We start from the raw sequence: 27,241 nt of genomic DNA, 5'->3' as shown, positions 1-27,241 counted from the left end.
TCGAACTCACTGCTTAGAGCTTTGAGAACAATTTGCAATATTTCAAGCGACGACGGGGAAGACTTCTTTGCGGACGAGCTGCCTATATATCAAGAATGGAAAGCTAGATACGAAGGAGCAGTCAAACGAAAAGCAGGGAAGAAAACTCAAGGACTGCTTTGGATGGTAATTTCGTCACCTAAACACAAGACTCCCACGCGTGTTTATAACCTGTTTACATTTGTCCGTAGCGAGAATGTATTTTGTCGAGGTATGGTGGTTCTATTAAATCCAGTTTGTGTTTTACTTTCTGGAATGCTTCATGTTTATAAGAGCGACGTAAGTGTTGCAGTCTTCGAGACTTGATGATCTCCAAAACACTGACCTGTATTTTTGAAGCTACGGGAAGCAAAGCGGAAGGAAACATTTCATACAATTACCGATTTCACATTGCCACACGTTTTAAGTCGTAACTCCAAATAACCAGTGTAAATCTTTTTCAAAGTTTGCAGTGAAATTCGTCGGATAAGCGAAAAGGATGTGTTCCCTAAGCGGTCCGCGGGTAATGTTACACGGTCATATTTTCGACACTAATGTATAGAATGTTTGTCGCACTACTGATTTCCAAACCTTCGAAAAACTCTGTGAGTAGAACAATTTTGTTATCATGTAATTCTAGAAGATTAATCTTCGACTTTAATCTAAATCGAAAGAGAAATAAGTGCTGGTTGGCAGCGTACAGTTGCGACCTATTTACACATCAGTATATTTGGTCGTTACGTCCTCTTGATTGATCACACAACTTTGCCGGCTATGTTATAAATACTGCGGGACTGGAAGATATAGGTTATCGATAGTATTTCGACAAATTGCTGGTTGGCTTTAAGCAGAAAATTTTGAAAATAGCGTTTGAAAGTCTGCGGAACAAATTCCAGTGAGAGTTCTTCAATGGTTCTCACAGACTCAGTTCGCGTGTTTCGGTTCGATAAAATCAACCATCGTTATGTCTTTATTGTACCATTGACCGATCATCGCCAGTAAACTGTACAGTATATCTTTTTTTAGATCTGGGATATTACTGCAACAGCCGATAGCACTTCTGAAAGGCATTTCTGCGCACTTTTCGAATGTGTATTGCACCATACTGAAGGAAATGAGAGGACGTGAGTTATTCGATCTTCCTGGGTAGACGTCACAACAGCCACTGGACCCATTCTCCTCAAACTCGGTCGTGAAACAAAATCGCGGTGTTTTGGGGCTATTTTCGCGATTTCGTCGGGGCACAGAAAATCGAGGATTTAACCGAATCCAAAAATTTTTTCGCAGAAGTATTTCAAATAACATGTAGATTCGTTTGGGGGTTAGGTGCACTTTAATTGTAAGGTCTGTGACTATCTGACTCAGTGTTGATGTCAGTTCTGCTGCAATCAAAACAAGATGGTGTCAAGAGGGTCGCTTGATGAGGTCATATTTCTTACGCAGTAACAAGAGATTTTTAGTAGACGCCCTTCCACCCTGTTTTTTCATCACCACGTAAACTTACATGTGTCACTGTTCAGAATATAGTCATAGCAGTCATTAACAGCCATTGGCACAGTTAAATGCATTTTCCCTGTAGTTCTTCATTCTTTACAATTTCTGCCTGCTTGTCTGTCCATTTCTTCAATTACACTCAACTGGTGGCTACTCTATACCTCCGCCTAGCATTAGATCATTTAAGAAACGGTCAAACGTACAGGGTTGAGCCAGTAATCTAAGTAAAAGTAATTTAAAAGAAGTTGTTTGTTTCAAAAAACTTTGAAAAAACTGTCCAAAGTGGCATGGGCGTCTAAACTGAGACTCGCCACGAGTTGAACAATGGAAGTTTTAGTGATGGTCTTCTAAACATGTCGTAGATCAAGTTTATTATAGCACAGCAATGTATAATTTTAGCAACAAAAATTCTTTCATGCAGTTTAAAATCAATAATAGTCATTTTTCAATTTGAATCCATTTTCGACGGATTTCGTGTTTGATCGACTCCTGCAATCTTCGCGCCGACAGCTAAATTTGTGTCGCCCTTTTCCTTAACTCTAGCTGTTTTTGTTTTTAGGATACTCTTGCCCGTAGTTCAATGTTATATCATAGTCCGCTGAGAACCAGAAGGAAGCAGAAAACCATGACAAAACCTGCCAGTGTGTGTATTTTTGCTTGCTACTTCATACTGTGATGCAGTCTTCCTTTAATTTAACTTGACGAAAATTTAAATGACGCTTGCATATATCACTGCCTGAAATGATCAACGACTAATTTTATTTAGTTTACCCTATGCTAGGCATTTTGACTATCATCTGTTTCTTTGTCTCGTCTTTATTAAAGACGAGTTTTGGTAAAGCTAAGATCAACCGTCTAGGTTACTACCTATATATTGAACAGTATCGTGTTTTCTTTCAGAAGCTTTGGTTTAGCGACAAGCACTGATTTGCGAATTCGAAACACAGAACCAGAAATTTTAACACACACAAAAATACTCACTTGATTTCTTTTTAAATTTTGACTAAGCAATTCCCAAGCCTAGCCTGCAGGTCTTGCTAAAACCCTCGCTAATTACAGTGTTTTCATTTAAGGCCGACATTGATCAAAAATGTTAATCAAGATATTATCGTCGGCTTCCTGGGTCCTAATAAAGAGCTCTCGTACTTACCTCTCGTACTTGTAGAGTCTGAAGATCACTCCAAATGGTTGCTTGAAGTCGAAAAGTGTAAGTTGTAAGATCCCGCCACCACAAGTTAAGTAACCTTCATTTGATGACCTCATAGCCAGCTGATCTATGAATAATACATCGGTGTTCAATGATCCAGATTCTTTTCGCACGAAGTTACAAATTTCTGTCAGTCTGTCAAAATTCACCATTCCCGCTAAAAGTGATTACCATTGTCGTTATTTTCTGAGAGATGGCGCCGACCGTGTACAAAGACTTTTACTTCGGTAAACAATTAACCATCTTCAGGTCCAAGGTAGACTCGGAACCTGTGAACTCATGTTTAGGTTATAGCTCAGCTATAAAGCAGGCAGAAAACCAGCGGCACGTGTCAAGATGACCGCATAACGAATTTTTTGCTGCTCACGTGACTGACAGGGTGGAATATTCTGCTGGCCTGTTGGGTTTTTATCGGTATGTGTCTTCGTAATTTCTTAGGCTAAAATTTGATATCTAGAAAAAGTTACATTAGATTTCATCACTTTTGGCTATTTGCTATCTTAAATTTTCTAGGAATATCCACTAATAAAGAGTTAGTGAAACCATTGAATGATGTTGCATCAGCCGTTCATGTTGAAATAATAACTTACGTTTAATAGCAAACCCAGCAGCAGCCCCCCCCCCCCCCCCCCCCGTGGCCTACCCTGGGCCTACCCTGGGTGACAGAGGTTTTTCTTGCGCGGTTTCCGGTGTCGGTAGTAGGCTGATTTAGCAAGAGAACGGGAACGTCACTTGACGACGGCGCGCGCAGTACAAATACCCAAATATGGTCAGATGATGACTACAGGGCGCGCGGAATAACCTGGATTCTGTTCTAATTTGACCATATTTGGGTGTTTGCTCTGCGCGCGCCGTCTTCAAGTGACGTTCCCGTTCTCTTGCTAAATCAGCGTAATGTCTTTATTGTGCCCCGCGCGAAAAACCTCCGGAGTAGAGCGCGATTTCTTTGATAGCGCCGTGCCAATGACAAGCCAGCTTAAATCTGTCTAGTCAAGAATCTGAGCTAGAAAGCTGATTGGCTCCTAACGACCTCCCAAGGGTTTTCTAATCTAACAGACATGGTGATTGGTTTCTAAGAATAAAGAACGCGAGCCTGTCAAATGTCGCGAATAATGTCCTTGTCGCTCGGTGACGTGATAATCGTGGATGGCAGATTTTGAGGTTGATGTTTGTCCGCGCGCTGTATGGTTTTTAAAAGATCAAGATCTGGTCAAAGCTATAACAAAAGTTCCTCAAAACATTCCACGGTGTTGACAACTTTTAAAGCACTTAGCAAAGGGATGGAATTCTGAATTTTATTCGCAGCAAGGATGTTTTGGCGGTTTTGCCAACGGGATCCGGGAAATTGTTGTTAGTTCAACAAATTCCTGGACTCTGTGTTCGACTACACAATGCTCCAGTGCCCGGTGTACCAGACGAGCTAGAACAGAGTTTTGAACGCGTATTTTCACCTTATGTAGCTTCTCCTTTCCAACAGATTCTTTTTGTAATAATTTCAGTTTAAATTTGCGACTTCTTTGACAGTCACGTCGAATTTTTCGATCCGTCGGTAGCACTTTTGTCTTACAAAGAATACGCGGCCCGACGGACAGATTGTCGTCCTCGATAGTGAAAAGTGTCGAGATACTTTCAAAAACTTTCAGTTCTTGAGCATTTCCGATGCAAGGCTGTAATATCCACCATTACACACAACACTAGCGTCAAATAAACGCAACGACAGCCAAGACTTCGAATTAGGAACCTTTTACACGGGAGTACAACGTAGTTTTTAGTCCCGCAGAAGACATGAATTCAAACCAGACCAGATCTGTCATGTCACGCTAATGTGCCATGTCTTCACGTGCCAGTCCATGTGATCACAGTGGGAGATGATCGCTGATTGGCTGAAATGTAATCCGATAAAATTGATCAAAGTTCAACGACAAAGGTGAATGAAACCGCTCTGTATCAGAGGTTTTTCTCGCGGCTTCGCCGCTCGTGCCTGCGACCTTCGGCCGCCTAAGCGAAGCGAAGTATTTCCGTCCGCCCCGCACGAGAAAAAACCCTGGTACCCAGGGTTTCTCGCGCGGGTCACAATAGAGACATGACCGTCACCGGAATCCCCGCGAGAAAACCTATGGCACCCAGGGTACTCAGGAGGCAACAGTTCAAAGCTTTTCTAATTTCTTTCTTTAAGGATCACGCTATAACATTCACCTTTAAAATAGTACACAAGGTTAGTGATATAGTACAGTTTGTTGGTGCGTTCTTTAAACGTATGCCTCCCAAAAGAGCGACGCCCTCCTCAGTTATAAGTACACAGCTTTGGACCAAAACTCTGCATTACATGTTGGAGGCGCAGTGGGCTAATATTTTATGCGGGTTACTCTGGATTAACTGCAATAATGACAAAAAAACAAAAAAACAAAAAAACAAAACAAAACAAAACAAAACAAAAAAAATGAAACGTCCTTAGGACATTGATGGTATGTCATGAATTTTTTTGGGCAGTTGAAATTTGAATAAAAGTATTGCTATCCTGGGGGACATAAGGGACATGTATCCGACATTGAAGGTGGAGTGGGGCTGGGCAAGGGTACTTGAATTCGTTGGCGACAAGAGCAGATTTATCCCAAAAGTTTTCTCCATTCGCCATTTCCAGATCCCCCATAATACACCTTGTTTGCGCCGTCCCCCCCCCCCCCCCCCCTCCCCAAATTTTACATTAGCATTATATTGTCTTCAGTTTCTTTTGGGACGACTGCGATACACAGAAGAAATGGGAAACAAAGGTTATGCAGGATTTTAAGGGGCCAACAGGGTGTATTATGAGGCATGTGGAAATGGCGAATGATTGTTGAAACAGAACGAGCGAAAAATTAATTATGGAAATCGTCAAATAAGAGACATTACACTTTGAATTTAGTACTGAAACCCTTAATCGTATATTCTATGTTTCCGCCAGCTTTAATCATGCAGTATACTATTTTTTTTCTCTTGACTGACCTAAATGTTGGTTTTCTTATGCACAAATCTAACTACAAATTGAACAAAATTGGTACTTTCTTTCTCACTGACTAAAAGGGAGAAAAGGTCACTTAGCTTCCAGGACTAGGCAGGAAAAATACAAGCACGTAGCAAGAGATAACAAATTTCGCTTGCACTATGCGAAAATTTCCTTAATGTCAAAAATAAGAAGAGCTAGTGGCTGGTTTGGTGGCGTCTTCGTTCTTTTGAAACCGCGTAAGGTTTAACATCTGGAGCGCTTGATTGAACTTAGTTTTACATTAACGATCGAAACATCTAAAACACGGGTTCGTAGCTCAAGACCAATCAAGGGCCAAGTAATAATTATTCTAAGCTATCTGGCTCAAATTTATCCAAACAAATCGAAGTTTAGCTAGGTACAAGACTTTTGCTGTCGAGTAGCGAGAACCTGGAAAACGTTCTTGGCTTTGTATTCAATCTAGAAAGAAAACATATATTCCTATTCCACAGCTGAAAATCTAATTAAACTAAACTCCTAACAAGAAACTCTAACTCAAACTTTGATTATATAAACCGCCCGACTAATGAGGGGGTGTGTGTGTGTGTGTGGGGGGGGGGGGGGGGTAGGGGGGTAGGGGTAAATAGGGGTATGCAAATCCGCCGATCCGTGCCTTTTTTTCGCCACATCCGTCGATCCGCCAAAATTTTTGCTCAAATCCGAAACCAAAACCACATCCGGAAACAGAAGTATAAAAGTTCAAAGGTAAACTGGCAAATGTGAATGCCATTGTTAATTTCGTGCAAATAGTAAAGAAGGCAACATGCTTGATGACTCTAACACAGTACAATTCCAATAACAGTCTCACACATGAATTTAAATGAGCTTCGTTCGAAAAAAGAAATAATTTGGATAAACTCATTAACATACCGACCAAGGCTGAAGAAAGATCTATGATCCAAATTTCGTTTAGGAACTTCAGGACAGGCACAATCCGGAATCCGCGCCAAAATTCACAGCTGATCCAAGATCCAGTGTGTTTTCAAAATCCGCGAATCCGCTCGATTTACCGCAAAAATCCACGATCCGTGCGTTTTTTAAGGCCAAATCCGTCGATCCGAAGACCTATTCACCCCCCTCACTAATGAAAACGATTAGAGATTTTTCCTGTCATGTCATGTTAAGCTATAGAGTCATACTTATGTCACGCTTGTCTCACTAACAATTCATTTACTTCAATTTTTTCTCATGGTTCCTACATTACACAATGGGCTGCAGACATCTTTCATCACGACAAACAATCAGCTGCACTATTGTCTCTTTCTTTTTTCGACATCGCGAGATTAAGTGTCTTTACACAGCTGTAACTCTCCAACTATAAAATACTCATGATTTCAAAGCTTATCATTTATATTTAATATCTTGAGGTGTTATCATTTGATTGTTTTGAAAGGACTGATATTATATGAATTGTAAATGAAAGAACGTTCAACATCCCATTTCAGAGCCGGAAGTTAGTTAAAATGCCGTAGTCTACTTAATCTTCTTTCAGGTGCTCTCGTAGAAAACCTCCACCTCGTCTGGTTGAAATGTATAACTACCCGCCAGGAATGATCGAGTGAATGAGGTACCGTAGCTGTGACCAGCAGGTGGACTGTAGCTGTATCCCAAATTTGTGTATGAATTTGTGTTGGACGAGGCGTGTGTGGCAATGTAAATATCGTTTCCATTTCCAAATGTAGGTCCATAACCACTGCCACCGTATGTAGCATATTGGTAAGAATAATATTTTCCTGGTGGCCTGAATGTCACTGGTCCCCAGCTTGGTTTGTTCACCAGCGAGAAAATGAAAGCTGTCGAACTGGACAAGTGCTGAGAACTGGAAGCTAATTAATAAAAAAGAAAGAAAAGGTGTAAGAAATTCAAGAATGGATGGAAACTGTAAATCGATTCTGGTAATTATGCACTCATGTACGAATAACAGTACAAAATATTTGCTGTGTCAATCGTTCTGATCTTCTTAGGTATTAAATAGTCCATTTTTTATATTCAAATATGATTAGATTTGCTTTAACACTCGTCATGCTTATTATAATCTATCAGAAACAGTGAAAATGTTCGTCATCTCCGTTACCCACCTACCCTACATTTACTCCACAATCACACTATTTATCTCACTCTTGTGTCAGTCAATCAGTACACAAATTTTAATTGGTAAACATTGTCATCTAGATAAAAGGCGTAGGAGATCAAAAATGCTCAGCGATCCCTTAGTCACAAAAGACTGTTCTTCTGTTCTATGGGCGGGAGGACGAAAATCGGAAAATGCCGCAGATCACTTTAACCGTTTATAAGTTTTTCTATATTTAAGTAAAGCCTGACAAAATATGCAATAGAAATCTGCCATCTATAACGGCAAATAATTCTGTTTGACATTTCATTGTTTAACAGGACAACACTGCCTCTATTGCATCACCATTCGCCAGTTCGAGAATTAATCATTATTGAAACTAAATGGAAAACATTTGCTCTAATCCATTTCTTTCTTTCTAAAAATTAAACCTTTATTTACCCAAAAGCTTTGTAAATTATGTTAAGAAATGGTTGGTATAATTCAAGGTGCTTTCAAAAAAAAAAAAAAAAAGTAGGAAAAGATAAAGGAAATAATGTCACTTACTCCATGAAGCGCTGGTATATCCACCAAAGATGTATTGTCCAACACGAATAATAGTAACAGATGGACCTTTATTGTCGCAAAGTGAATGGAACGTTGTTGAAGCCCAGCCGTCCAGCGACGCGCGCCAACAGCGATTCCAGTAAGAAGATTTGCTTTGCACAACAGGCTTTAACCAGGTACTTAAAGTATTCAAGTAATTATCATCATTCCCCAATATGGCTGATTTACTTAAGCCTGATGAGAGAATATACATTAAATGGTTTTTAAGATTTCAACCTGTAAGAGCAACAATGAGAATCGACCTAAGAGAATCTGAGATTGGTTTCAATCTAGTAGTTCTGACTGTATATTCAGAGAATGGCATCAAAACATTAATAAACAATTTGTGGTCGTTTACAGGAAAAAAATATTCCCTCCCAGCACTACTTTCCATTGCGAGCTAACCTTCTTCAACCCTAGCTCTATTAAGTATGTTTTATAATCAAGAATATAAAATGCTACAAAAGAAACCTAAAAATGATACCTGCGTAAGTATAGCAGTCAAAGCCGTCCCCTAAGCTTCCATAGTTACAAGTGCACGTGTACGATCCGCGTTGATTGGTGCAAGTGGCAAGTCCATGGCAGTGATTTGTGTTCTCCTCGCATTCATTCAAATCTGAAGAGAACATAAGAGGCAATCAGCCCTGGTTTACAGCTGTATCACCCATGAATGTAATAAAAACCATAAATGCAATAAAAATTGACCACAAAAGAAATACTGACCATAAATGTAATAACTTTTAACCACAAATGTAATAAATGCACCTACCATAAATGTAATAAAATTTGACCATAAATGTAATAAACTGGACAACCATAAATGCAGTATGGCCTTACCATAATGTAATAAACTACCTATTGACCAATCAGGATTCAGCAGGCGGGAAAAGCTTTACTGTCCTGACGTCAATGTAACTCAACAGGAAGAGCATTGAAATCAGGCAACTTTTCTCCTTGGAGATTGCATTAGCTTTTCACGAAAACGGATTTACCATCCCAAAAACTATTGTAAAAAGTGAAACATATGATAACTTTTTGTGTCTCTAAGCTTCTAATTTGCTCCCAAAAATGGGCGGCGGCGTCCGGCAAGGCAACTCGCTCATAGCTCGTCGAGTGTCGCCAAATAGAAGAATAGCTGTGTTGTTACCCAGGCAGTGAGGTCTGGCTTTAAAATTCGGCTTTCTCTTTTTTTTTCTTTCCTCGTTCAGTCACAAATCGCCATCTGGTCTCTAAAGTGCATGCGCCACCTGTGCATGCGTACAGCACATGGAATTTACAGAAGTTGACGTCGTGAAAAGTTGTCTTGGATTCTATGATTTCTAGGGCGATGAAATCACATACAAACGAACACACCGTTCGCGGTAGACCAACACTAAAGGACGTTAAACGTTTTCGGAACGGGTCGGTCTGCAAGCCTTACGAGATATCAATTTACGAGCGAACATTCTGAGTGAATTTATCAAGAACCATGTTATACCAAAGGAGCTATCGACCGGCGCTATCAACTCTTCAACTTGACAAGAAGCATCTTAAGAATTGTCATCGTATTTTTAGACGTGATCGTAAAAGAAGTAGAATCCCAGCACGAACTCGAGAACGTCTGAGCAACAAGAGCAGAAAGCTTAGAGAATTTGTTGCATATATCTGTTCGAGTATACCTATAAAGTCTTAAGTAAAACGCTCTGAGAAACTTCGCAAAGTATAATAAAGTTAAAATCTCTAACTAAACGATATTCTCTCGTTATTCTCTTGTAACAGAGTTATGTGTCTTTACAAGAATGAAACTGACCCATATAGTGAATTATTGTACATTTAAGCTGAAAGAAACTAATGTATGTTGACCCCAGCAAAACAATTCTTGGCTTGCACTGTCACGCAATCCTGGCGCAATAAAAAAAAATTATTCGAAAATCATTTAGTGGATAAAGTCAAGAAATTGTCATGTTATAGGAGATTAATGAATGTGACATTTAACTAATTTTTAAGTGTGTGCGTTTTTCCAAACCTCAGATATTCATCGAAATATTTTGCACAAATTTACAGACCCCAGTATGGAGCCGCCATGTTGGTGTACCTCAGCGGTACACCAACATTGCGGCCGGAAAATATTGTAAACATCTGGAACTTACTTTGGCTATCTAGGCGACTGATTATCTGTACTGAACAAAAAAGCATTTACATAAGCACTTTTCCCAATACTTTAACTTCTGAATGGGCTAAAACTCACGAGATAAGTATACGTTTTTCGACAAACACGTTCGTAGCTGTATGTCACGCACCGCCATAACTCTGAAATTCAAAATGTCTTGCTTGCCTAAGAAACGCAAAAACAAACAAACAAACAAACAAACAACAACAACAACAACAACGAGAAATGCTAAGGAAAATAGACTGAAATGTTTATAGCCTGATTTAAAGACCTTGACTTATTTCACGCCCTAAAGGCTTGCAAACGGGTAATAAGCTATATTAATCGTTCCAAGAAATACAATCAAAGGGAGAATAGCTTGACCACATCGATTCGATTGAATTTCGTACGACTTCAAATGTAGATCATTTAGCTCAATTGAAATAAAGCTAGTGCTTCTCAGTATAACGACTGCCTGGGTACACGCGGCAAAGCGTCTAGTTTTGAACAAAATATGCTATTCTTCGTCAAATTAAACCAGGAATTCTGAAGTTAACTATTACAAGAGGCCAAAGCAACTTAAGCATTGTCTTAAGGTTTGTTAGCTGCGAAGAAAAAAGCTATTATCGTGTCGTTTCGGTAGGACAGCTCCGTTTTGACGGCCGCTTGTAAAGCGGGTGCTGCCGCCGTATGCATGGTGAGAGCTGCTCATTTAAAAAAATGTGAGTCTACCTTAACGTTCCCATTCCCCATTACAAGAGCATAAGGCAAAAATTGGTCGAAAAATGCAATAAGCTTATAAGCTTTTCATGCTCATAAATTAACCCGAGCGCGATTATGCTAACCTCGGTATGTAAAGAAAAACGTTAACGGAAAACGTTATTTGATGAAAATTTAGTTTGAAATCCACTAAACCAATTAGAACCTACCTTTCTTACAAGTATATTGGTGACAATCGCTACACTTCACGTCATTCCATTCATAACTATATTCCACACCAAGTGCGTGCACACAATCTTCTTCTCTGAAGTTGTTTGGTTGATTCTTGGCCCAAGCTGTAAAGTTTCCAGGTCCGCGATCTGCCCAAATGAAGTCACCCTCTGTTGATCTGTCATTTAAGCCAAGCCATGATTTTTCCCCATTGCGTCGATTCTGTATAAATACGTTTTCTTGGATGTTGTTAACATCAACCAGGACTGAATTTTCTTGTCGGCATTTTGACAATGCTGTGGTCCAGTTTGTGCATTTTTGACTCGTAAAGTAACAGTAGCCATTGAAATAGCTCCACCCCGGATCGCAGATATCTAGAAAAAGATGAAATACTTTTTCCCCCCTTTTTCATTATATGCCATCAAAGGAGAATGAAGCGGTAAGAGAGTGAACGCCCATCTCTACCGTTTTCTTTCGGTAACACCTGTCAAGTCATTTCTCACACAGTTTTTCTTTCCGATTTCCTAAATAAGAGTATAGTTAATAGAGGGGACTGGTTATGGAGCCCGCAAACATCAGAGCAGCAAACAAAGATGCCAAGATTTATGTTGGAATGTCCACGATAGTGCACAATTGCAAACTTTTGTTTTGCGGTCATTTACAATGCATGAATTACGCAACCAACGGAGTAACCAACTATTGTGTTTTTAGCACGGTGAAGGCCCATGAAGCGAACCGAAACATACAACAAAGAACTCTGTCGAGTTTCATAACCATTCCCCTCCGTTAACTTTGTTAAGAGGGACTAGAAATAGCCAATAGATCAGGTGAAGTGTATTTTGCTCGCTTGGACTGCCAAATCAGCATTACAGGCATTTTGATCCTCCACGAAAACATCCACGCAAATTATTCACGTAAGAACTTGGTACAATGTCTAAAAATAACTCAGCAAGGACTATCCTGAGAATAAGGTCCATAAAGGAGATGATCTCGATCTGAAATGCTTCATCCTCTCTCAAGCACAAGCAATGCAGTATACTTATTGCAAATTCAATTCGCTGAATTTCGTTGAAAGTCTGTGACACTGCCGTGATCTATGTAGTGTATGGTATCTATCGGGACCTTTTCAACGTCATTGTCAGATATCTATATTGCTTTTTGGGGGTCTTCATAAAAGATACCAAAACTGTAATTTCAATGTAAAATGCCAAATCCGTTACCAACCTGTAAAGACCGCATAGCTCACTGACACTGGGTCATATTGGGTTTCGTATAATTCCTTGACACAGGCTCTAAATCCAGATACATTCATGTTCTGCCAATCAAACACAAAGCTATGTGGAGAAAACATGACTACAAGAAAACTTCCGTAATAACAAATGTGTTAGCATGTCTTCTGCACATCTAAAAGTGAGAAGCTATCTGAAATTTGTTTTTGAGAAATGGAAGTAGAATTCTTTAGTTCCACCCTTGGAATAATCATTTCAACGTCGTCCTTTTTATAAGCGCCCCATTTACTAATACAAGCTGCTCTATTAGCCTGGGGGAGGGGGGTACTTCCAGAAAAATTGGGTGGAGGTGTGCGGCCCGTTTCCCAAAACCCTTACCCTATTTATGACCAAAATCTGTGATTTTCCCTACCCTATGTATGACCTGACCAAAAATTCGATACCCTATTTATGGCCGTTGCGGCCGGCACAGTTGCTCTAAACATAATTTATGAAGGGCTCTTGTTGATGGTCTTACTGATAGTTACGAAAAAAGTAGCTTCTTCTAAGAAACACACCAACTTCAAGACCAGAGTTTAAAAACCATACCTTATTCATAAACAAAATGGCCAAAATCAATACCCTATTCATGACCAGAACGGCTGAAAAACCGTACCCTTTGGAGTGGCACATACCTATATAGCCATATAAGGGAGTAACCCCCGGGTCTCTCCCACTTCTCCTCCAATAAGGGCTGTATTGCGAAACCGACACTCTAAACAATGACATGGATTACAAGGTAGCTTATTACAGAGTAGATATCAGTTTTGTGGTCTGCTTTCTCCTCTAAACCGAATATTGAAAATTCCGACTAGTGGTTGTTTTATTTAAGTTGCCAATTAATGTTCTCCATCAGATTTGAACTGGGTATGCCAAATGCCCGCTACTCCTTCCCCACCCCATAAAGTAAATAAATGAACACCGCATCTCATATTATTGCTCTCCCTGACCCTCGAGGTTTAAAGGGTGGTGGACGCAATCACCCTTTCCTCTCCATAACCTTTTTTTCTGAGAATTAAATCCCTCGCCGAGATTTCTACATGTCAGCTGTCTCCCTACGGCACTTGACATTGCCAGAAGCCCATTGCCATATCAGCGTTCTGCTTTCTGGCAGCTTTCTGCTCTTTTTTCAGTTTTCTTGAGCAATGTGGCAGATTTGTACTAATCTATATTCTAGCATCGTTTCCGATAATGTTCCTTCAATTCACGTTATTTTCTGACTAACTTAGGAAATAGTGAAATGCAATATGGTGGAATATGGTACTATCTTAGATGGCTCAACTGAATGGCGCAATGCGACGTCATATGACGTCAAAACCAACGTAAAATATGTCATCTACATCAAGCATCGAACTCAAAAATAATTGACTTATGCAATGAAACAGAGTAGTGTTAACCTAGTGTTAAACCTTGAAACAACGTTTACCTCGATCCATGTTGTTATGCCATTACGAACTGGTGCCAAGTTTCCACTTGCAGTGGTGTTGTGATTGACTGATACGAGAACTGACGGTGTTACATTATAACTTCGTGTAAAGTAGACAAACTGTAAAAGGAACCAAGTAACATTTGAACACTTTGTAAATTGTAAAACCTCTTTATGTTCCTTGTATACGATATTTGTATAATTATATCGATGGACATTCCTTTAAACGTTTGAATTTGACCTAAAAGCACTTGATTTTAATGTTTTCTATCTTAGAATGCAGTCATCTTCCTACCTCACAGTAAGCGTTGTTATTTTCATCTGTTGGTGGATTTGTATTCGGAAAGTTGACAGAGCCGTGTTCAGTGAAGAGGGGTTTGTGCGGTTTGGAAAACGCCAACCAGTTCTGGAAGTAACAAAGTCGACAAACATGACTAAAGTATTTTGTTCAATACGCAGTTAAAGTAGTAAGCACTAATACTGACTAGCTGTAAACATAACGTTTTCGCTGTTTTCTCCTAATTGCACAGGACTACAGTTACTCTAGGATTCCGGACCAAGAACACAACTTCTCACAAGGTGAACAATATGAGGATTCAAATATACTTACATACCCTAGGATTTGCAAATTTTATGTTGTTTCTTTTACAAATTAAAGGAAGCATTTTGGATGGCCGAGAAAGAAGACAGGACCAATGTTTTCCTAACCATTTCATGTGTTATAAACATCAAAGGGTTCTAGAAATAATATAATTGATCACATACCACATAAATATCTTGATGCTGTCCATCAAAGTTTTGCAGTTCTCGAAGACAGACTTTAAATGAGTCCTTGGTTGTGTCCTCTATCCAGATCAGCGCGGCATCATACTCCTTACCTGCCCTAAGATGTTCTGACGTCACAAGCACTGCAGGCGCTTTTTTAAACTTGTCCTGCATTACAAAACAACGAAATGAATAATGAAATCCCTGGTCAGTGTAACTGATCAAAGCGACTTTAAATGTATCGTATATACGATGTAGATTGAAACTCCCTTGTTTGCTATGGTGAGAATAAAAACTGGGCAAAAACATTTACTTAAGGCAGGGTTAAGGTTAATGTAAATTAATGCAGCTCATTAGATTATTAAGAAAAGAAAAAACGGTTAATTTTTATTAATTGGTCTAAAATGTCGTACTAAATTTTCCAATACATTGGGAACCATGGCTAGAGACTGATAAGTACCATGCAATTGGCTTAAAATGAAGGGCTTGCTTGCACATACCATTAATGTCTTATATCACTGGAAGCAATAAGCAGACTTGTGAAAGATGGTTCCTTAACCTACATAGCAAGGATTGCCAAGACCTACCTTTGGAAAATTCACATCTGCGCAATTTGTTCCAGACCACCATTTCTGGATCTTGATTATTCCTGTCAGGCCTTCTGGCGGTGATCCCTGGTACGCAATCCAATCCAAAGTCGCAAATGGGTTGAAGTTGTACCCATTCCTCCCAGATTGCATGGCACAGACAGTGAAATTGTGAACATTGACATTCTCCGTCCATGATGTAATTGCATGGTGAACTGTCACGGAGTCATTCAAGTTCATGTGATTCAGAGTTATTTGAACATGAACTTGTTTGTCCGGATAAAACCAGTATGGTGGGAATACCACTGTCTTGCAGCTTGAATCAGACCAGTTGGGAACACGAAGCAGTTTTCCACGGCCATTGACGATTGGAAAACCTGTTGATTCATTAAAAATAGAATCGTAGAATTCTAAATAATGAAATAATTAAAACGCACGAAAATCGTATCACAGTAAGTAATCCACTGGACAATAGCTATTTAGATGACCTGCCAAGGTCGACGGGCCAATGTTCGGCGGGTGCTGAATATAAACAAGACGAGGGACTTTTCAGAAAGTCTAGCTGTACAACTTTTACTTGAACTGCAAGACGCAGCAGCTTACTAAATTTGTTTATTGATCTAACCTGAATATTTTGCGGAAGCTTTTTGCATGTGGACAAAGTGGGGAAAAGCGGTCAAAGCGAAAATATGGAGTGACAGATATTGGTGAAAAGAGTTATACCAGTTTAATGAGTAGATCACCCAGAAGCCTTCGTCACGAATATCTCACAGTCACAGACATCCATAGACAATACCTGAACAGAGGCGCGTGCTATATAAACTTAAGTCGATCGCTGAATTTCTTTAGACGTCACGCAGTTTTGAGTTCTCTTGCCAGTTTGTTGGGCCAATCCGATTCCTTTTCTAAGAAACAGATTGAATAATTTCGTCAGTCTGCAAGCTATCGTTGCATGCTCCTTCACTTACCCTCACAGCTCCCTGGGTGATAAACAGTATTGTTGTCCAGTCCGCTGCAGTAGCTCAACTCGTACAGACATTTGTTGTCGTATGTTGTTCCGTTACTGGTACACACTGGATCTTGATAGGAAGGGCAGTTTTCGTAACACACACAGCGAGCTTCATGGGCACTGAACGTTTTACAGACTCCAAATGATGGACAATACACGTTAAGGCACGGATTGAGATCTGTAAATGCAATAATAGACAATTATTCTAATAACCAGATCTTTACTTTTTTGCAGAATGATGACGTATGTAATAAAGCAGCAATTGTATTTTTTCTACTTAACAAGGACTAATGTAATACCAACCTCCAATCACAACATAGCTGACTGACAGAGGGTCGTGTTTGCTTCCTGATCCGATCAGGTCTTTGACGCAGATTCTCATGGATGTCAGACCAACTTCCTACAGACGAAATAACAGAGCCATTAAAGATTAGCATTATGCAATTTCATCTGGATTTCATAATGATCGTTTACTTATGAGTACTCCATGAGTGACTATCTATGTCGCACGAAAATAAAGTATCTTACCTCGGCCCAGGCTACAATGATGTTGTTCTCTGGTGGAATAAGGCTGTTCACCTGTCGATCGTAGTAATGATGGACAGAAACAAGGACAGCTGGAGACGCATAAAACGTGGTGTTATACTGAACTTCCTGATAGGAAAGAAAAAATAAATCTTCATGCAAGGTTTAGCTAATTATTGAATGAATATATAAATTACTGGCGTTTTTAACCCGGAGATTGCGTAAACAATCTATAGAGTTTCAGTTGTGGTTCATATTGTGCAAATAATATGCAACTGACATGCAAATGATATGCAAATGATGTCCTTCCAGCATTCGTAAACATTTTGGAGTAATTCTGCTGACCAATAGACAAAGCTTCTGGGATCACTGTATTAGTCAACACTGCAGTTGTTCGTAATTATATTGTAAGCAGTGTATTCCGTTGTGTTATTGCAAATAATAATAATAAAAATAATAATAATAATAATAATAATAATAACTTTGTTCCTGTTGATAAGGTTTTGTAATGCAGTTTATCTTCTTAAAAAACGCAGATAAGCTTCGTTCAAAAATTCTTTCACAAATTTACTGTCTTATTATGATATAAAGTCACTACCGAATTTTAGATTTTTTTAATTATTGTCTTGTAGTTGTTCTTATCAATACCATAAATCAATTTACTACATAGGCCAAAATGGCTTTAGTTTCCTTTATCATTGAGCGATCCACAGCCCCATGTTTTGTCGCCATTCCTAAAATTCACTGGGGATCATTTTGGGGTCGATAACAAGAAAAACGGTTATCATTTCGGAGTTTGTTTGGGAACCATTTAGAATCGGAATCATTTCACTGTTGATTTGGGGATCAATTCAGGGTCGGGGATCATTTCGGGGTCGGGATAGTACAGAACTTAAAGGAGCTCAGTCGCGGCACATGTAGCGTCATTATGGCCACTGGCCTGAAATTGGTAGTTTACTAAACTAGAAAAATACCAAAGAGATAATAATAGGCTCGAAAGGAACAAGGATGGGTAAGGATGGAAAAGATTAACACGAATGGCAAACGACAAACTTTGAGATGTGCAAACCATGACATAGCTCCTTTTTAATAGAGCAAGTTCTAGTCTAATAACTAACTTAAGAACAGAGCACATCAGAAGGTGATTCTCCCTCAAGTAACCCAGCAGTAGTGTAGAAGGGATGCTATTCGCCTTTTTCAAGGGCAGCCATTTCCATAAAATGGGCACCCAGAACACGATGGCGTCACAACGCATGATAAATTACCTCTAAGCGCGCGAATACAGACAGAAATTACAATGATTGCTTGTCACATATTGCTTAACCCCAATGTAAGGGACGGTAGGTTTGCTCAATCTTGCCCGCTCTCTACCCACGCTGATTGGACAGTAGAGGCTATTATGTTTTTTTTAAATAGAAGCGCGCTACTATTTAAGCAAGTAATTATCGTCATCATTTTATTTGTCACATTGTTAAAGATAGTAATAATAATAATAATAATAATAATAAAATAATAACAATAAAATAATAACAATAACAAAAAGGCGGCAAGGAGACCTCAAATAAACCTTCCAGGCTTATAGCGAAGGTCACCTAGGCTGTTAATATATTTTAAATTTTAAGTTCTGTGTGTGCGCCATTACCAATTCACTGTTTCAAGCTTTGGTTTATTCGAAACGTTATTACTCCTGAAAGTGAATGTCAACTATCTGCAAATTGCTTTGAACGGCTTGTTGACATATTCAAGAATGATTATCGCAATAGAACTTTTCCTAATGACGAAAGATGAGCGGGTATTTTATAACCTTAACTTTGTACTTGCCGTTTTCTACGAAAGCGTTTGCCTTGTTTTGCCAATATAATTTAGCCTTCAATCTCCTCTTCTGCAGAACCAAGCTGTAACTATCAACAGTTCGGTTTTTTCGCGGAACCGCACAGCTATACGAAAAAAAAAAAAAAAACCTCAAACGAACTAAATTTTATCATTTATTCAGCACACCTACCATGGACTCTTTTCGCTTCAATTATCCGCGGCAATATATAAAAATTAATGGCGGGCTGATGAGATTAACACACGCGTGTTACAGCTAGTAACTCAAAAACTTTACTCAGATATCAACTCATAGCGTACAAAACCTACAAAACAACTCTTTGTCTAACTTATTTCGATGGCTTTCGTTTCTTCAAGAAATGCCTGCACACTTAGTCCAGTCTTCGGGAACAGTTTGTTTGACAAACAATAATTAAGTAAGAATTTTCGCTCTGTCCATTCCAGCCAGTCATATCCTTCTGTGCCTTTGAGATCTTGGCGGGTTTGCAACACTGTACGGAACGTCGTATCTTTTCTTCATCGCATGCATCCACTGTAAATGCTCCAAGAATACTTTTCTCAGGTCCTTTCTATATACTGCGAGCGAAGCATTTTCAGCTTTTTTTCGGGCCACTTCAGGCAAGTCGCCGTTTTGTTCAGACTCTTTTATCAGAGCTTTGAGCTGGGCTTCGTGGCGATTACAAACTTCATTTTGAATGCGTAACCAGGGATCTGTATGACTTCGTCCTCTTAAGAAGGTTCTATTTCTTGGCTAGATTAAAAACTTTGAGATGATCGTTCGCTTTCTTGAGAGCTCTCGAGGGATCTGGATGTGCACTGCCTTCAACATTTCCATGCCCTTGTGGAAAGAAACGATTATAGCTGGGCTTTGTGATCTGAACTGCACGATCAAGGTCTTAGCACAGACTGAAATACCAGCCAGGAAGCGTATTTGTTTATATCTGTCGATGGAGGAATGGTTACAAAGTAAAGCAGCGGCAATTCTGGCCGCAATTCTGTTGTTTTTCCTCCACCACCGCCATCAACGCCACGTGCTTTCCTTTCTTCGCATCTACTCTACATCAGCCTTACATCAACGCCACATGGGCCTGGCATCGGCCTGCCTGGCATCGACCCCACATATACCTCACATCGCCCCAAATCGGCGTGACATTGGCTTCATATCGTCCTCACAGGGGCCCCACATGGACTTGACATCGGTACCACATCGACCTCAAAATGATGATAACAACTGAGTGAGATCTAGTAACGAACCGACTGGTGTTGAGAGAGACTATGTAACCAACTCTTCTTCTTCACCTTATAATAGCCTTTCATAGTGTTAAAATGCCTTACAAATTCAAGAGGGATTGTTCTGTTTGTGGAAAGCGTGACTTACTCTATTCGAGGGATCATTTACGTCAAATACATCAGTTACAACCCAGCGAAAAAAAACAGTGGCTGAGCGTGGCAACATTTTCGGGTTCCAACAGAACACTTGCTGCAATTCAAGGAAATATACCTCATTCTCAAGAACTACACATGGGTAAGAAACGAATACTTTTACATAGAAAAAAGAGCATTTCAATATGAAACAGACTCCTGACACCGCTGCCAAGAAACATTAATTGATCAGTAATGTTTACTTGGCATCCGAGCCTCACCCAGAATTTATGTTTCGCCATGAGTTCTCCCGCTTTGTAGTTGGATCATATCAATCTAGAGAAAGAGTTTCGTGGAACGGATTCTAACGACACATCGTATTCTTTACGAAAAAAAAAAACATACAAACAGCGACGCATTTAATAGTATTACAGATGGTGGCAAGATCGATACGAGGCTATGAAGTCAGCGATCGGAAAAGGGTATTGAGTTTTTCCGTGGGCTTCCCAACATTCAAAAAGATTTGCGAGAACGTCATCCAAAATACAAAAACGTTACCATCTTTGATGATTTAATGGCACAAGCAATCGAAAGCCCCATCCTTTTCCTGTCTGTTTAGCCAAGGCCGCCATAGTAATTCTAACATCATACTCCTGCTTCAGAACATGTTCGCTAAGGGGATATTCAACACCGATATTTGTCGGAATGCGTTGAAATGGCTCTTTTCCGAAGTCCTAGCAATGGGAAAAAAAAATTGGTATTCCCACCTGTCTCTTAGTAAGCGATTATAAATAACAATTGTGGATCTCATTTCAGCCCAGTTCGCGTTATTGCCCTTGGCTTCGAAACCTCACGTGTTGTACTCCATGCCGGATGATCAAGTTCTCTTCTATGCTGCTTGCACTGTTCCTGATTCCTTCAACTAAAGTAAATGCGTACAGAAAGTCCAGTTTATGGAAATCCAAATCCGGCACCCTTACTGGTACAATATTACTTTTTCTTGTGGTCTTTTGCTTTTAGTCGTTTACGAGATTGTTTTTGCGCACCAATTGTCTCTTATCCCGTTGCCTGCTTTTTATCCATGGTTTTCCCTCCCTGTACGTCCTATAAGTATTTTCACGCTTTTTCTGTTAAGTTGCAGCGCCGTTTATTATTTTGTGCAGTGCCTTTCCCTTGACTCCCTTCATGTTTGCAGGTTTCGATATATTCGAATTCAAGGATGTTTTTGTATACGTTCGCTTTGCCTCGCAAACGTCAGGTTTGTGCAGTGCTATTCCCTCGGCTCCATTTAGTTTGCACGCTTTGCTGTGTTCAGTAATATTCTTGTAAGCGTGCTTTGCCTCGCAAACATCGCGTTTGTGCAGTGCTGTTCGCTCGGCTCCTTTTATTTGCACGATTTATTATGCTTTGCTCTATTCAGTGAAGTTTTTGTCGAGGTTGCTTCAAATGCCGGGCTTGTGCAGTACTATTCCTCTGGCTCGGTGTAATTGTTACAGTACACGCTTGTTTTCTTGGTTTGTAATATTCAGTGATACGTTCCCCTTGTTTTACTGTCAGTTCTTACACCTATGTTTTTGTAACTTGTGCAATTACCTTGGACTTATGTTATTATGCACATGCTGTTGCATCGTTTCCCCTCTTCCCATGGTAGCCTGAAATGTTGTTGTAATTCCCTAATCGGATTTTGGACGCTTAGGTTGCCATGCCTTGGGAGGGTGTCTTCCTCACCTTTTTGTTTCTCCTTAATCGTGTACCTTTATCTCTAGTTTGGGGTGGCTAGGATTTGCTAGTTTAACTTTTGGGTTTCGCTTTCGAGTATTGGCAATTGTCTCGGGTCTTTACTAAAAAGTTCAACTTTTGGGCGCGGAGCATTTCTCAATGTCTTGTTTCGCGAGCGTGAAAGGAACTGTCACGTAATTTATTCCATAATAAATTAACAAAGACGGCCAACTTATTATGCTTTGTTACGTCATCGTGTTCTGGCTGCCCACTCAATGTAAATGGCTGCCCTTGAAAAAGGCGCCTAGCATTCTATTTACACTACTCTTAACGTTTTTTATAACTGTAGAATAATCTTACTTGACAAAAGCCGTGGTTGTCCTCAGCTGTCGGAGCCTTTTTGTTGGGAAAAATAGCTTCTCCTGACAGGGTAGAATTCAATTCTGAACCATTGCCTATAAATGCAAACCAGTCCTGGAAAGATGAACAGTGAAGTACTGTTATTACATGTAAGTGCAAATCACTATTTCCTCAAATAATAGTGTGCTTTTCTTTGTTTGTTTGTTTGTTTTTTTCATTGTTATTCTTTTGATGTTTCTTTTATTTTTTTATTATTGTTTTTTTAAGGCGTAATTTTTAAAAGCTTTAACACATTTATTGTTATATATGTTAGGGAGTTTTGAAACGGTTGAGTCATTCTTGGCCGATTTTTCGCAAATCAGGAGGCTGATGTTAGCGAATCCGTCATGCATGGCAGCCGATTGAATATCAATACTTTATTTATCTGTGACATGACATCATGGAATCATATCGCCAATTTCCTAAAAGAAAGCAAAAAAATAAACGTACTGTATATACCCCTCTATACTGTTGAAGATACCAGTGAAAGAAGATAGTAGAAAATATAAAAAAAGCTCCGTATAGACAGGGTAATTAAGGAGCTAACCCTGTCTAGCAGAGGCTGGCTTATGGTGTTCAATCTATTCTTACTTACTTTACAGCATAATTCCAAAGTTATCTAGGAGCAAGTCTGCTCAGGTAAATTGACTTTTCTTTGGCGAAATGTTTTCCAAAGGCGTTTTAAAGAAATTTTGTGTTTTATTAAGACATTTTTTTTTTTTTAGTGCGAATTTGAATTTTATGACTATTTTATTCGAAATTTCTTGATTTCTTATAATTCTTCTGATATTTTGAAACAATTTTGGAGCTTTACAGTCGTTTTGGAAAACTTTTTTTACTTGACTCTGCCTTCTAAAACGTGATTACCTCTTCTTCCTTGTGTTTTGAAAAAATGAAAAGGAGAAAAAAAGAATCGAACTCCGAGATGGCAGATCCAACATGGCTAACAGACCTGCGTCTTATTTGGTAGTGTGAAGTCGTAATTGACACGTAACTGTCACTAGCGTAAACAAATTCGGATGCATTACATACTAAATAAAGCTCGTTACTTAAATGAATATCGTTGTAAACACATGGGGGAGGACAAAAAGAACCCACCCCGCTCCCCCACACCCAGCATCAAAAAATAGCCAGGCTAGAAAAAAGTGAGGGAACTCAGAATAAAAAGTGAAGACATGTCACTTACCACAATTGTGTCTTGGTGTTTCCCGTCGAATGGTAAGAACTCCCGGATGCAAACCTCGAAGCTTCCAGAATTCACGTTCTCCAACCAAACATACATGGCGTCCTTAGACTTTGTATCACGAGTGTACCTTGCTAACACAAAGACAAGGGGTCTTCCAAAAAAGCTCTGAAATGTAAACACTTTTTTGTAATATAAGTTAGAACGCCTTCCAAACTAAAATGTGGCATTCCAATTTGGAAAAATTCCGAAGGGTACTGGTATTTGATGCCGAAAAAGTTTGTGTTTCCGAAAGGTTTTGGCTTATTGGAAGGAGAAAAAGAAGTGTTCAGTTGAGTCCGCCAGGGACAATACATCCAATTTCACCAAAATGTACAATTTAATGTAAAAAAGATCGTGCACCCATCGCGCTTTCCTTTTTTGAGAGATTCAGATTTTCTGATCTCCAGGCCCACAACTTATCAGAATAAAACGGTCATCCATCTATGATTCTAAAAGGATTCAGAATTTCTGATCCCCCAAGACTTTAATAGTTTCAAAAAACTGATCCCCAGTCCGCAACCCGTCAGAGCAAAACAGTCATCTATTTATAATTCTAAATGCATTCAGAATTTCTGATCCCCACCACCTCACGGGACAAAAACGGCTATCTGTTCATGGTTCTAAAAGTATTGCGAATTTCTGATCCCCCTCCCCCACCAAACCTGCTAACATGATAGAAAGAGCTGTCGATTTATAATTCTACAACATTTCAGCATTTCTGATCCCACATGACTTAAAGGGATTCAAAAATTCTGATCCCCCAGTGCATAACTTATCAGAACAAAACGGTCATCTACCCATAATTCTTAAAAGGATTCAGAATTTCTGATCCCCCTTGTCAGGTGACAGGACAGAAATGGCCGTATATTTATAATTCACAAGAAATTAACTAGATGTCTGATAGCTAAAAAGTAACGATTGGATAGTAACTTTAAACACATAACAGACAAAAGGATCACAGAGTAAAGGGCATCGGAAAAGTACACAAATGAAATATTCACAGCTAGGTCATTATTAATAACGATTTGAAACCACGCCAAAGGATCGAGACAAAAATTGCAGTTTCATTTCGGACAGTGAAAGGTTTTATTTTCAATTAAAAAAGATATGAATTTAGGCTCCAGAATTACGAGCTGTTGTTTAAAGTCCACATCAAAGATAACAAGAATTTTAATCAGGACTCAGCTGCCGTCTGCGCCACCTCCGTTTTCTGCTTTAATGTGTTCGTTTCGGATTGAGGGCCGCTATTCTTGCCTTTTTTTTTCCCTCTGCTCTGCAATGAAGCAATTGAAGCTAAATATTCTTATAAATAGCGCTAGAATTAACATTGTTTTTCATTAATCAATTGATCGGGAGTGTATTCTTTTGTAAAGAATAGTGAGCAGTATGTAGGCAATGCGGTAGTGAAGTGTATCGAGCGTGATCTGTAGCTTCAAATCAATTCAGTGTAAACTTTAAGTTACCTCTTCAAAAAGCACACTAACAAGCTATTATGCAAGCATTTCATACATAGGAAATGCGTGTGAATAATGTCTTCGTTACGGGTGCTAATAAAATCAGGAGAACAAACGTTTTTCTTGTGTTTCAGTGATCGCGAAATAAATATAACAACGAAATTTCTTCAGCCACAACATTGATTTCGATTCAAAGATTGAGCAGCTAACTGTAATGTTGAGCAACAATTATGATATACTTACTTTTCTGCGACTTGCCTTTCTTTCACCGAAGCAACCAAGATACTCATTTGAACTTGGACAAATCATTCCATGCTTCTTGCTGCTATTGACAATGTTGGATTCGAAATTGCGCGCAAATAACCGACTCCTTTGGAAAGGGAATCTGCTGGTCAAAAGTATTCATTTATCAGATTGACCGAAGGATTATGGGATCGGACGGAAACACCAAAATGGCGGGCAAAGATCGTGGTCAATGTTGTTAGGATTCGATAACAAAGCTCTCTGTTATTATATAGCCTTGCTCTACGTTGGAAAGCAGTCACAAATTGTTTACAGATGTCCGTTGTTATTCCAGTTGAGTCAAATCCCAGTAAAGGTGGAAAAGTATGAAGTTTCGTCGGCAAATCAGTGTGGCAATCAAACTATTTGCCAGCAGCTGGCGGTTTCTCTTACACTCGTCAGGTTTACAGAAAGGTTATGGTTCCTGCAGCCTTCCAAGGTAAACTGATTTTCTTGCATAATTTGTGACGGTTCTTAAAATACTGGAAACGTTCTGGCCGGTTAAATTGATCGTGGAAGATTACAGAAGATGCAGATGCTTTAACACACTGTTAAGTCTTGTTGATTTCGTGAATACAAATGTTCATGTCCTAAAGGAGTTATGAAAGCAACTGTATTCAACGCAACAATATACGAACAATTTCGTGTTGGGAAAATCATTCATTGTAAAAGTACAATAAGTGCAATAAATGTGAGCTCTCTCATGTAATTTACATATACTTCTTATATATCTAGTGTATATCTTGTCTAGGATCAACTGGGCATACATATGTAGTATACAACACCTAAAACACATAAAACACAAGATATCAAAAAGCAACATCCTTCACCTTTTTGATTTTCAGGTTGATGGTGGTGCTCTTGAGGTTATGTTAGATGTGCATATTACATTATCAAGACCATTTGTTTGCCACTTATTACTTTAGTTGCAAAAGACTGATGTTATTTTCATTAGGGTGGTTGAAGTTCTCTTTAATTGGGCAGTGTTCCAAAGGTCCTTTATAATTTGGCGTTTCTTTATGCAAATAGAGGTTATTTAGAACAGCAGATATAATTCACAGCTAGGTTACGGAAAATTACTTTTAACCACTTCAAGACCTTTGTACATAAGTCTTGCCATAATTTGAAAAAGCCATGATTCATGGATAAAATTAATTGAAAAAAATACTTTCATGAAGAAATTACTGTAATTGAAATTTGAAATTCATGTCAAGAATATTTTGTGCTTTTCCGGTCATGAAATCTGTTTACATTTCATGAAAATTTACTGAAGAATGTAAACATTTACTAGACTCCAATTTAAGTAGCTGAGAAGTGTTTCAAACAGGATTTTAGAAAGATATATGTTAAATTTAAGTAAGTTTTGTGATAAATCACAACGTAATGGAAACTCATTTCCAGCCAGATTTTGTCCTCCTTTTGCATCTGGATGTACCTGGTTTTTGGTATTAAATTTTAATGTTCAACTGTAGCAGGTTTAAATAAAACTTTTAGTTATTTATACATTTTCCGCAGTACATCAACACAAAGTCTAACCACCCACCTAACATAATAAAGCAACTTCCAGCATCCATCAATCGCCGTATTTCCGCCAACTCATGCAACGAACACGAATTCAACAAGGCCAAACCAATCTACGAAACTGCTTTGAAAGCCAGCGGATACTCTGAAACACTAATTTACAACGAAGACAATCAACCAACACGCCCCCGACGCAACAGACAAAGAAACATTATATGGTACAACCCTCCATTTAGTAAAAACGTAAAGACAAACATCGGTAGAACATTCCTGAAGCTCATATCTAAGCACTTTCCGAACCAACATAAATACCACAGCCTCTTCAACAAAAACAACGTCAAAGTCAGCTACAGTTGCATGGACAACATGAAAACAGTAATCAACAAACACAACATGAAAATAACAAACGCC

At 39.1% G+C, this 27,241-nt stretch overlaps 1 protein-coding gene and 1 long non-coding RNA gene across 2 annotated transcripts; both read right to left on the bottom strand.

Annotated features, from left to right (window-relative positions):
• Positions 1-6,894: 6,894 nt before the first annotated feature.
• Positions 6,895-23,699, bottom strand: LOC110055417 (uncharacterized). The gene is made up of 14 exons (XM_089271877.1): positions 23,535-23,699; positions 22,310-22,423; positions 17,042-17,167; positions 16,817-16,913; positions 16,473-16,691; positions 15,505-15,881; positions 14,918-15,085; positions 14,448-14,558; positions 14,153-14,272; positions 12,683-12,773; positions 11,458-11,832; positions 8,885-9,016; positions 8,362-8,595; positions 6,895-7,570 (listed from the first exon to the last, which is right to left on the bottom strand). Exons 1-14 carry the CDS (start codon positions 23,628-23,630, stop codon positions 7,233-7,235), a joined length of 2,598 nt encoding a protein of 865 aa, XP_089128003.1. The 5' UTR covers positions 23,631-23,699; the 3' UTR covers positions 6,895-7,232.
• A 930-nt stretch (positions 23,700-24,629) lies between these two features.
• Positions 24,630-25,647, bottom strand: LOC149105499 (uncharacterized). Its single transcript, XR_016201602.1, has 2 exons — positions 25,271-25,647; positions 24,630-24,846 (listed from the first exon to the last, which is right to left on the bottom strand). It is a non-coding gene; the product is annotated as an uncharacterized LOC149105499 (long non-coding RNA).
• Between the last annotated feature and the right edge of the window lie 1,594 nt (positions 25,648-27,241).

This window comes from Orbicella faveolata, unplaced genomic scaffold (genome assembly GCF_042242905.1).
Source record: "Orbicella faveolata isolate gen_17 unplaced genomic scaffold, um_ofav_v1 contig_34, whole genome shotgun sequence".
NCBI classification, from domain to species: domain Eukaryota; kingdom Metazoa; phylum Cnidaria; class Anthozoa; order Scleractinia; family Merulinidae; genus Orbicella; species Orbicella faveolata.
This window is presented reverse-complemented; position numbering and strand designations above follow the sequence as displayed.

Excerpts from the sequence above, each read along its gene's own strand:
- LOC110055417 (XM_089271877.1), bottom strand. The coding sequence starts at position 23,630 with ATGTATGTTTGGTTGGAGAACGTGAATTCTGGAAGCTTCGAGGTTTGC. Across the intron at positions 17,168-22,309 it reads ACAACCACGGCTTTTGTCAA|GAAGTTCAGTATAACACCAC; the intron begins GTAAGATTATTC and ends CTTTCCTATCAG. Across the intron at positions 14,273-14,447 it reads ATAACAACGCTTACTGTGAG|TTTGTCTACTTTACACGAAG; the intron begins GTAGGAAGATGA and ends TTCCTTTTACAG.